Genomic DNA, 11,593 nt, shown 5'->3' with positions numbered 1-11,593 from the left:
GGCTTATTCCGGGTGTTTTATTTTCTTGTAACAGTCGACTGTTTCAACTGTTTACTGACCAAACAGTCGACTGTTTACCGACTAAACAGTCGTTAGCCGACTGTTAACCGACTTAACAGACACGACTTTTAAGAACAGTATGTCTGTTCGGATTTTTGAGGCTTGTTTGAAAGGTGATGACTGTTCGAATGGCCACGAACAAGTCTATAAATAGCCAGCCTTTCTACCAGAAAATTTACACCATTTTCATTGCAAACTTTCTGTGCTTTGAATCTCATTTCCCTCTCTCTCGTTCTGATATTGTCTCGAAGTCAAAAACACTTCGTTGAGTTCGTTGGAACTCCTACAGACTGCAGTGCTGCTTCCGTAGGAGACGAAAAATTCGTTCTATCCTGGGAAATGATTGCTGGACGCCTTTAGCACCATTGAAGGCAGCAAATTCGTTTTAAGGACACATCGTGAAGTCGGTGGGCTCGAATTACAATTTCTGATCCTGTTGATCAATTCCTGCATTCAGGTAATTCTGTCCGATTGTTTTCGAAGGAGTGAATTCAAACTCTAGAAACAACAATTTGTATTGTGATGCTCATCTGTTTCACAATATGCAACTGAACCTAGGCAAAAAGGAAGCCGTTCAGACAAAAAAGGCTCCAGCAGCATTGGGGCCATATTCTCAAGCCATCAAAGCAAATCATATGCTTTTCATGTCTGGAGTTCTTGGACTAATTCCAGAGGTTTGTTGTGTCCACTGACCATACAATATCAACTATTTCCTTTAACCATCTAATTACTATTGTATACATGATCTCTATATATGTATAGTTTTATTTACTAGTTAAAACAAAACAAAAAGTTTAAAGAGTGGTTGTCATAATTTCTCTCATGCTTGTATGCAGACTAGAAAGTTTGTCTCGGATAATGTGGAGGATCAAACTGCGCAGGTACGCTGTCATATATGAACTCTGGTATTATTTATTTCAATAATTCTATGTGCACCTCATGGTGACACAATGGATTACACCCCTCACATGGAGGGGGGCCCCACGAATATTTTATTGTATGTGGACCCCCTCCATGTGAAGGCGGTGTAATGCTGTGTATACACAAGCATTGTTCTATTTTTTTTTATAGGCTATGTTTCAATAGCAAACGTATGAAGTGAATAATTTTCTTTTTGTCTATACTAAATGTATATAGTATTGTCTTGTTATAACATTGGTGTTGGGGTGAAACGTGGGTCAAGTTTGGCTGACAAATAATGGAATTAAAAAAACGCAGCTAAAAATGGACACAAGTATTTACGTGGTTCACCCAATTTTAAGCTACGTCCACGGGCAAGTATAGAAGGATTTCATTATGGTAGGAGAATTACAACACACTATCTAAATACAAGAAGATAACAACACTTAATCTTTCTTATAATAGGAGAAAACAAGTAGGAAATATTTAGGAGAAAGCAATAATTTTTTCTATCTAATTTTTATCTCTTTACTCCCTTAATTTTTGTCTCTCAATTTTTTCTCTCCAAACACGGTACCTTTCTCTTTAGCCCTCACCTGTATTTATAGACAATTTCCACCTCCTTAGTTGCTTGGAAAGGTCAAGAAAAGTGGTTGTAATATGGCTGGATCAAAGTTGGTTATTTGCTAGAAAAAAATGGGATTTCCACCGCCATTAATTGGTTGAAAATGTCAACAATAGAAGCTGCAACTTGTCTGGAGAAAGCTAGAAAAGAAAACTCCAAATTTGCCACTTCCTTCGTGCATGCATGTGCTTTCTTGGTTGTTAAGTAAGGTAGTATCAATTTAGTCAACAATTGTGACTTTATTTTCAACATTTCTCCCACATAAAGTAACTTTTGTTGACCACTTCTATCCTTCTTAATTTGCCATTTCCATGCTATTTACGTTTCTGCTAGGTTGATGGAAGATCGACACCATATGAACTAGTCAGTACTAATTGACTTTGTCAACATATCTGCTAGGTTGTCTACTGTATGAATTTTCTGTATATCCACACTTTCTTCTTCCACATTTTCTCGAACAAAGTGATATTGAACTCGAGTGGCTGTCTTCTGATGAAATGCTGGATTCTTTGCCAAGTGCAAAGTGCTCTGACTATTACAAAATAGAGCAATTTTCTCTTGTTTGTTTCCGAGCTCCTCTATTAACATTTGCAACCAGATTGCCTCTTTGCTAGCTTGTGTATTGCCTCTTTGCTAGCTTGTGTGGCTGCCACGTATTCTGCCTCCGTCGTAGAAGTAGCCACGATAGACTGCAGTTTCGAAACCCAACTTACAGCTGCTCCAGCAAGAGTAAACACATATCCTGTGGTGGACTTACTTTTATCAAGGTCACCTGCATAATTTGAATCAACATAGACAATAAAATCTGATCCTACATAACATAATGTAGCATTTGAGGTACTTTGATATATCTCAAGATCTTCTTTACGGTAGTCCAATGCTCTTTATCAAGACTTTCCATGTATCGACTAACCGCTCCCACTATTTGTGTAATGTCTGGTTTTGTACAGATCATAGCAAACATCAAAACTACCCACTGCTGATGCATACAGTGACCGACCACATCAACACCCTCAACACTCTATTTTCACAGTTCACATCAATGGAGCATAATATAGAGGCCGGTAAACGTGCTGAAATCTTACTTCAAAGTCTACCAGAATCTTATGATCAACTCATCATCAACTTAATCAACAACCTTGAAACTTTAGTCTTCGATGACGTTGCAACTGCTGTTCTTCAAGAGGAAAGTCGGCGCAAGAACAAGGAGGATAGATCGACAAGTTTACATCAGACGGAAGCTTTGACGATGATGAGAGGGAGATCAACAGAATGTGGCTTCAGTGGGAGTCATAATTAGAGTAGATCAAAATCCAAGAGTAAAAAAAATGTTAAGTGTCATTACCGTGGCAAGAAATGACACTTAAAAAGGGATTGTTGAAGTCTCAAAAAGATTGAAGAAGCCAAAGGAAAAGGTTCTGAGACGTCAAAAGCTCAAGGTTGTGTAGCAAACACCTCAGATGAGGGTGAAATTTTATACAACGAGGCAGCAACAGTTGTTGAAGGCAGAAAGAAATTTTTTGATGTCTGGCTTATGGGCTCAAGAGCTACATGGCATATGACACCAAGGAGGGAATGGTTCCATCAATATGAGCCTATCCCAGAAGGATCTGTGTTTATGGGAAATGATCATGCCTTGGAGATCGTTGGTATTGCTACCGTCAAATTGAAAATGTATGATGGTTCAATTCGCATTATCCAAGAGGTATGGCACATAAAAGGCTTGACGAAAAATCTATTGTCTTTAGGATAATTAGATAGCATTGGCTGCAAGACCCATGTATAAGATAGGGTCATGAAAATAATCAAAGGCACACTTGTGGTGATGAAAGTGGAAAAGATAGCTGCAAATTTGTACATGCTTAAAGGAGAGACACTACAAGAAGGAGAAGCATCTATCGCATCGATAGGTTCAGCAGAGGAATTAACGATGATGTCGCATCGCAACCTTGGCCACATGTCAGAACGTGGTTTGAAAATTCTCTCAAAACAAAAGCTTCTTCCAAGGCTTAAAAAGGTTTCATTACCCTTTTGTGAGCATTGTGTTACTAGTAAGTAGTATAGATTGAAGTTCAGCAGTTCCACTACTAAAAGTAAAGCTATCTTGGAGTTGGTCAAAGCTCTCTTGGAGTTGGTCCATTCCCATGTTTGGCAAGCACCGGTTATATCCCTAGGAGGTGCAAGATACTTTGTATCTTTTATTGATTATTACCCCTGGAGATGTTGGGTGTATCCTATCAAGAGGAAGGCAGATGTGTTTGCAGTCTTCAAAATATTCAAAACGCGTGTGGAGCTTGAATCTGAAAAGAAGATCAAGTGTCTAAGGACTGACAATGGAGGAGAATATAATGTGATGAATTTAATAACTTTTGTTAACAAGAAGGCATTAAGAGACAGTTCACGACGGCATAATGTAATCTGAGTGCCAAGCCATTCTCATCTTTCCCGTGTTGATTATCGAGTATCTGGAGCACTAGACTCAACTTGTTCTTGTTCTTCGTGCTCTAGTGTTGGTTCAGAAGAATCTATGACTTCTCATTCCTCTTCAATTTCGATTGTAGTAGTTTTTGATTTTTCTTTTGAAGTACTATCATTTTCCTTTTCAGTATCTTACCTTTTGCAAATATGACATCTCTGCTGATTATCACCTTGTGGACAGTGGAATCCCACAGGCGGTACCCCTTCACGCCATCAGCATATCCTAAGAAAATACATTTTTTGGATTTTGGATTCAGTTTTGATGTTTCTTGGGGTGTTGTAAATAGCGTACATAGGACTTCCAAACATATGTAAGCAAGAATAATCAGCAGGTTTACTAGTCCACATTTCCACAGGCGTTTTTAGATCAGTTTGTGGTTGTGGCTGTTAACCACAAGGTCGGAGGTTCAAACCCTCCTTCTAGCACCAAAATGTTGAAAATAAAGCCACAGTTGTTGACTAAATTAATGCTACCTTACTTAACAACTAAGAAAGCACGTGCATGCATGAAGGAAGTGGCAAAATTGGAGTTTTCTTTTCCAGCCAAGTTGCAGCTTCTATTGTTGACATTTTCAACCGGTTGTGGCTGTTAACCACAAGGTCGGAGGTTCAAACCCTCCTTCTAGCACCAAAATGTTGAAAATAAAGCCACAGTTGTTGACTAAATTAATGCTACCTTACTTAACAACTAAGAAAGCACGTGCATGCATGAAGGAAGTGGCAAAATTGGAGTTTTCTTTTCCAGCCAAGTTGCAGCTTCTATTGTTGACATTTTCAACCAATTAATGGCAGTTTTTTCCAGCAAATAACCAGCTTTGATCCAGCCATATTACAATCACTTTTCTTGACCTTTCCAAGCAACCAAGGAGGTGAAAATTATCTATAAATACAGGTGAGGGCCAAAGAGAAAATGTGTCGTGTTTGGAGAGAAAAAATTGAGAGAAAAATTAAGGGACTAGAGAGAAAATTATTGTTTTCTCCTAAATATTTCCTGCTTGTTTTCTTCTATTACAGGAGAGATTAATTGTTGTTATTTCCTTGTATTTAGAGGGAGTATTGTAATTCTCCTACTATTGTGAAATCCTGCTATACTTATCCGTGGACGTAGCCTAAAATGGGGGTGAAATGTGGAGTTTGGCTGACAAATAATGGAATTGAGAAAACGCAACTAAAAATAGACACAAGTATTTACGTGATTCACCCAACTTTAGGCTACGTCCACGGGTAACTATAGGAGGATTTTACTATAGTAGGAGAATTACAACACACACTCTAAATATAAGGAGATAACGACAATTAATCTCTCTTGTAATAGGAAAAAACAAGTAGGAAATATCTAGGAGAAAACAATAATTTTTATCTCTCTACTCCCTTAATTTTTCTCTCCAAAAACCGCACCTTTTCTATTTAGCCCTCACCTGTATCAGACAATTTCCACCTCCTTAGTTGCTTGGAAAGGTCAAGAAAAGTGGTTGTAATATGGCTGGATCAAAGCTGGTTATTTGCTGGAAAAAACTGGATTTCCATCGCCATTAATTGGTTGAAAATGTCAACAATAGAAGCTGCAACTTGGCTGGAGAAAGCTGGAAAAGAAAACTCCAATTTTGCCACTTCCTTCCTGCATGCATGTGCTTTCTTGGTTGTTAAGTAAGGTAGCATGAATTTAGTCAACAATTGTGGCTTTATTTTCAACAATTGGCAGTTAACAATCACAGTATTCAGTTTCTGGAGTGGATAGCTTACTGATGTAGGTTTAAATTGCTAGGTTCTCAAGAATATGGGTGAGATACTTAAAGCGAGTGGTGCCAGCTATTCCTCAGTGCTCAAGACAACAATCATGTGCGTGATCTTGTTGCAATTTCTCTCTCTCTCTCTCTTACACGCAAGCAAGCTCAATTACATGCACACGTAGATGGACAAACACACATTTCATCACCGAACAACATCTTGGTTTGTGCAATTGATATTGCATTTTGTTTCTTTACAGGTTGGCTGATCTGAAAGACTTCAAGAAAGTGAATGAAATCTATGCTAAATGTGAGTATTTAGGATTTAACTCTTATCTGTTTATATAATTTATTTTGCTTGGATTCTGCATATATATGAAGATGCAACTGATAGGAATTGGTCCCTGCATGCCTATTTCTTTGCATGAACTACAAGAAAACCATTTGAAGATTAAATTGCTTAGCACGTCCTTTTGTCTCTTCCAATAGCAAACAGTGCTAATTGTTTCCTGTATCCATGTACCTTTTTGAAAAACTCACTTTCCTGAAAATTATTATAAATTCAGTTTCCTCTCTTGTTAGCTTAATGCTGATTTATTTAAGCCACACCATTCGTACCTCTAGAGTTTAACAATTGATTTTGACACAGCATTTGATGAACGGGTGCCTCTACAACTTCTTATACGACCTTAGTATGAAACCCCAAATGTTTGTATGAGAATGTTTCCTTTCAAATTTAGTTCTGTGCAAATTTGTAATGCTTTTTTAATGTCCATGTACCTTACAATGTAAATATGAATACAAATGTCTAATGCTTTAAATTTCTAAAATGGAATGAATTTCAGCAGTAGTTGTATGGATGGTGTTTGACCTCCTAGTGAAAAGCTCGTGAGTATTTCCGTATTATCAATTTCCAAGTTGATTAAATCTATAGATTAAAGGCTATCAAATATGTCAAATTAGATACGCATTATCCATTGATCTTTCTTAAACCTGTCTGTCAAATCATGTGAGCATCTTCTGTAACACGTAGCCTGCATTTTGCTAATATCCTTGTCCTAAGCTTGGTAATTCTAATCATGTTCTCCAGACCAACTCATTTTTTTATTTTTTTTTTATTTTTTTATTTTTTGGGAGAACTATTCCATGTATGTATTAATGCTGAATTGACATTTTAAGATAGTAAGAGCATCTCCAGTAGGCTCTTTATTAATCTTGTTTTCTTTATTTTAGAGAGTCGAACCTCTTCTTTTAGGTGTCCAATACACCCTTTATCTTCAAAAATCAAAATCAAGAGTGGATTCGACTCTCCAAATGTAGAGACTCAAATCCACTCTCTCTATACTATGCTTCATTTATAAGTGCACAATTTTCTATTTAATTCTTCATGAACAATAATTGCTTATGGGAAAGGGCAAAATAATGAATGAATATAGTGAGTGTTATTGCAGTTGTGTAGAAAATTTGACTCTTTTTTCCCTCTTTTATTGGGGAAATTCCTTAAGACCTTTCATGTGATAGAAGACGTTCTTTAAAATAAAGAGCACTCTCGGAGATTCTTTAATGGTCGATCATTTAATCTGTACCTATATTTGTAACATTGCAGATTTTCCATCACCTGCTCCGGCTCGTTCAACTTACCAGGTGGCGGCACTACCAATGGATGCAAAGATTGAAATTGAGTGCATAGCTGCACTATAATGGCCATTAGCCTCTCATTGTGTTTGCACCCAAACTTCTCAATAATCTAGAGGTGACATATTTGGGCTGTGAGCCCCATCGACTTTGAAATATAAAAGAGAGAACTATTTAACCTCTAATGTTATCGATGGTGTCTGATGACAGTCGGATGGTCATATGGTTTATTACTGTTTAGCCTTACTGTATGCTCTTCGTTTTCATCATCTTGCTTGTTGGAGACTTTACTTTTAAGCTAAATTATGAGTGTTTTAGGGTCTCACAAGTGCCCAGGTTTTGTTTTTTTCTTTCTTATAAGCTCTTTTAATTGTTGAATAAAAGCTTAAAAAAAGTTAGCTCATAATTGAGCAATGCCGATAGTGCTCCTTTCTGTTGTACATATAACTAGAAATTGATTGTTCTTATTTCGAGAGCCTAAACATTGGTGGCTAAGGTGATGATTTTTTACGAAAGGGCTGCGCAGAAAAATGGGGCGTTCTGATTGGTAAAGGATCGTTGTTTTCACAACCTAGTTCGAGGAAAAAAATCGATACTTAGCCTCTGTTTGGCCGCCATTAAAATTCATCAATTTAATTTAAATTTTTCACTCTTCTATTTTTAATTACACAATCTTCAATAAAATAATATTACATGCAAATAAAAAAAAATTTCATTCTTTTACAACCATCCATTTTTTTATTTTATTTTTTAAAACGCCATTATAAATCCAAGCCAAACATTAAAACGCCATTATAAATCCAAGCCAAACGTGTTGGAGACTTTACTTTTAAGCTAAATTATGAGTGTTTTAGGGTCTCACAAGTGCCCAGGTTTTGTTTTTTTCTTTCTTATAAGCTCTTTTAATTGTTGAATAAAAGCTTAAAAAAAGTTAGCTCATAATTGAGCAATGCCGATAGTGCTCCTTTCTGTTGTACATATAACTAGAAATTGATTGTTCTTATTTCGAGAGCCTAAACATTGGTGGCTAAGGTGATGATTTTTTACGAAAGGGCTGCGCAGAAAAATGGGGCGTTCTGATTGGTAAAGGATCGATGTTTTCACAACCTAGTTCGAGGAAAAAAATCGATACTTAGCCTCTGTTTGGCCGCCATTAAAATTCATCAATTTAATTTAAATTTTTCACTCTTCTATTTTTAATTACACAATCTTCAATAAAATAATATTACATGCAAATAAAAAAAAATTTCATTCTTTTACAACCATCCATTTTTTTATTTTATTTTTTAAAACGCCATTATAAATCCAAGCCAAACAGGGGCTAAAGTTGGACTCTAGAATGAAGATAGAAGCTTAATTTCATATAAGATCAATCTACATTTGAGAAATATCTAGTAAATCATTCTATTTATTATAACGGTAAACAAGAAGGTTTATGAACACTACTGACAATTCGAACTAGCATGCCTGAACATTTCCAACTATTGAACACTTAGCAGCTAAATACACTAGTATATTTCCATTTTCAAGTGTTCGTTCTAGCAGCCAAATTACGAATGCAACAGCATTTCAACCTTTTTTCCAGTACAAATCGGGACATAGAAACCAGTACATAACGAAATTTACTCATTGCTGATCATATACAAAACCGATGCCGGCTCATCTAAACAAATAAACTGCAGGCTTATCTAAATTATTGAATGATGCTTACTATGATCAGTTAAAGCTAGTGAATAGAGACAATAAACCAAATCTCCCTTGGCTTTACAATAAACCAAATCTCTCCTGGTTTCTCAGAAGATTTACGGAGTTTTGAAGATGAGTGGCTTGCGCGGTTTTGAAGAAACTTGGCTGTTTTATAGTTCCACTAAGCAAAATCAAACGTCCATAACTTGCTCTCTCTAATATTTTTGCTTTAGAACTTGGCGCAACTGGATCTTTTGACTCTCCATCCTTGCTGCTAGAAGTTTGGCTTTCAAACTATTTTTGTGTGCATTTCGCGGCCATTCAATGCACCCTTTCATCCCCTGAGTAATGTTTGGATTCCCCAAGTCAGGTGAGCTCAATTGTCCAACTGAATCTTGAGGACTAAGTCCTTTGGCAGAACCGTGATCTGAAAGCCCATTTATTCCATTGATCGAAATGATCTTGTGATTATCACCACTGCTCGGGTGTGATCTCCAAAGCCTAGATATGGACGAAACCTTCTTCCTATGCCGTGTTGGCAAAGAGCAGACTTCACTAACATCTGAGACTGGCGTCTGGTCATTTTTGTCGACACGTTGATCACTTCTGTCAGGTGAAAAACTTGATCCTTGATCATCAAGATGGCTCACGGTTTCCCACTCACTCGTGTCCTCTTCTAACTCGCCAGTCTGGTCAAAATATGCATTAGAATGTCTCCAAGCATCGTCTTTATTGAACACATTCACTTCGGGGCTCACGGTGTGAATTTTAGACGCATGGCTGCTGTGACTGTATGATACACATGGATTGACCTCCTCCTCGATGGTTGCACCAAGATTAACATCTTCGAAAGCTGATAAAATATCGTCTGGATTTGGCGGTTCATACTTTATCTCCCTGATGCCCTGCATGTTGACAGAAGCAGCTGCCTGTTGGAGAAACTCGGCCTTCTTCTTCTCGTCCACATTTGAAGTCGCACTTTTAGAATTCATAAATGTCTCGAGATCTACTATTAGCCTGCTCATCTGGGAATACTTTTCTTCAAGCATTGCCTTTGCATCAACAAGTTTCATTTGGACTCGTTCCTCACGCCAAACCTCAGCCATCTGCAACATCTTCCTATCTTCTTCGACTTCCTCCTGGAGTTTCATTGATTGTCTCTTTAATGCTTCTGCGTCAGCCTTATATTCTCCAAGTTCTCCAGCTAGTTCATCACAGACTTCCTCTATCAACTCTCTGGACTTTCGTTCCTTTTCATGATCCTGCATATAGCGCTTTGCAGATAGTTTGACATCATTCAACTCATTAACGAGCTTAGAATTGACCATCTCCAGTCTTTGACGATTTTTCTTTTCTCTGCTCAAGTCAGCTTTGATGTCATTGATAACTGAACGGATTTTCTCATGCTCTCTGCTCCTCCAAGCGGTCCTTTCTTCACTGAGTTTCCGCAAGAATTGCTCTACTTTCTTTTTTGAAGAGCGACGCTCAGTCTCAAGTTCATTAATTCTGGATCGAGCCTGCTCAAGTTCTACCTCGAGGGCAGATATCACAGGAGCAGAATTTGTCCGTTGGTTGAGTATGTGTTGACCAAACACTTGCTTTAATGCATCTGATGTTTTCCAGCCAACAGGATCCCACTTTGTTGCCCCCTCCATTGAGTCGTAAACTTGAAATGAGGGCTCAAACTGCAAGTAATAGAAGTATTTCCAAGATTAGATAGAAAGGCTAAAAATTAAAAGTCAAGAACAAAGATAAAGACAACCCTATATTTGTTAATCAAATCGATCCAAGTTCTCGTAACCAACTCAATGTCAAGAAACCACATATCTTCCGGTACAAAATTGGGGAAAAGGAACATATCGAAGAAAACAATACCTTGTATAGAAGCCCATTCTTTCGACCAGAGACAGAATGTGGACTATGTACCAGGTCCTTTGCATAAGAACTATGCACTTCATTAACATGATCACCGTGAATCGAGTCTCCAACATGAGCATTTCCAAACTGTAAAATGAAGACCATAATAAATCATAATCCCTCAAAGTCACACGAGGATGAAGAAAGGCCATGGTCCCAAAAATGCTACCAAAGTAGACAAGAAAAATGAAAATTAGTACTAATCTACCAAAGATAAATGCAAAAGTAGCAATCTTATTGGTTTCTCAAACGGACCACAAATTCAAGGAAAATCAGAATTAAAGAACTATAACACTGAAACCATCATCAACCATAAAGCATTATTACACTAGGCAGAAATCTTAATTAGATTTAAGTAAAGAACAAGAATCATATATAATATATAAAAATTTAACAAAGCTACAGTCTTTATGAAGGAATAGTACCTGAAACCCTAAACTTTGGCCACTCTTATTCTGAAACTCTGATGAGTGTATCCGCCAGAGTGCGCCGCCGAGCTTCCTCACCGAAACCATATTTCTAACTTTTCGGCCACCTTTCCGGCCAACTTCAGCTGACGATTTCT

At 37.4% G+C, this 11,593-nt stretch overlaps 2 protein-coding genes across 2 annotated transcripts in view; one reads left to right on the top strand and one right to left on the bottom strand.

The window, feature by feature from the left end:
- Window positions 1–602: 602 nt before the first annotated feature.
- On the top strand, window positions 603–7,771 carry LOC111395069 (reactive Intermediate Deaminase A, chloroplastic-like). The gene is made up of 6 exons (XM_023021091.1): window positions 603–734; window positions 897–941; window positions 5,829–5,902; window positions 6,051–6,100; window positions 6,636–6,678; window positions 7,397–7,771. The coding sequence occupies exons 1-6, from the start codon at window positions 603–605 to the stop codon at window positions 7,464–7,466; spliced, it is 414 nt and encodes a 137-aa protein (XP_022876859.1). The 3' UTR covers window positions 7,467–7,771.
- Window positions 7,772–8,899: 1,128 nt separating this feature from the next.
- LOC111395068 (protein CROWDED NUCLEI 4-like) overlaps window positions 8,900–11,593 on the bottom strand; it is a 6,971-nt gene continuing 4,277 nt past the window's right edge. The window contains exons 2-4 of the mRNA XM_023021090.1: window positions 11,454–11,591; window positions 10,987–11,115; window positions 8,900–10,796 (exon numbers count right to left, since the gene is read on the bottom strand). Of these exons, the coding sequence (XP_022876858.1) occupies window positions 9,327–10,796; window positions 10,987–11,115; window positions 11,454–11,591 (1,737 nt within the window). The 3' untranslated portion in view covers window positions 8,900–9,326. The remainder of the gene's footprint in view (window positions 10,797–10,986; window positions 11,116–11,453; window positions 11,592–11,593) is intronic.

This window comes from Olea europaea, chromosome 6 (genome assembly GCF_002742605.1).
Source record: "Olea europaea var. sylvestris chromosome 6, O_europaea_v1, whole genome shotgun sequence".
NCBI lineage: Eukaryota > Viridiplantae > Streptophyta > Magnoliopsida > Lamiales > Oleaceae > Olea > Olea europaea.
Note: the sequence above shows the minus strand (reverse complement) of the source record. Positions and strands in the feature narration are given on the sequence as shown.

Bases quoted from the DNA above. Each gene is read 5' to 3' on its own strand.
- LOC111395069 (XM_023021091.1), top strand. From the start codon at position 603: ATGCAACTGAACCTAGGCAAAAAGGAAGCCGTTCAGACAAAAAAGGCT. The intron at 735-896 runs GTTTGTTGTGTC...GCTTGTATGCAG, and splicing joins TTCTTGGACTAATTCCAGAG to ACTAGAAAGTTTGTCTCGGA. The intron at 5,903-6,050 runs GTGCGTGATCTT...GTTTCTTTACAG, and splicing joins GTGCTCAAGACAACAATCAT to GTTGGCTGATCTGAAAGACT.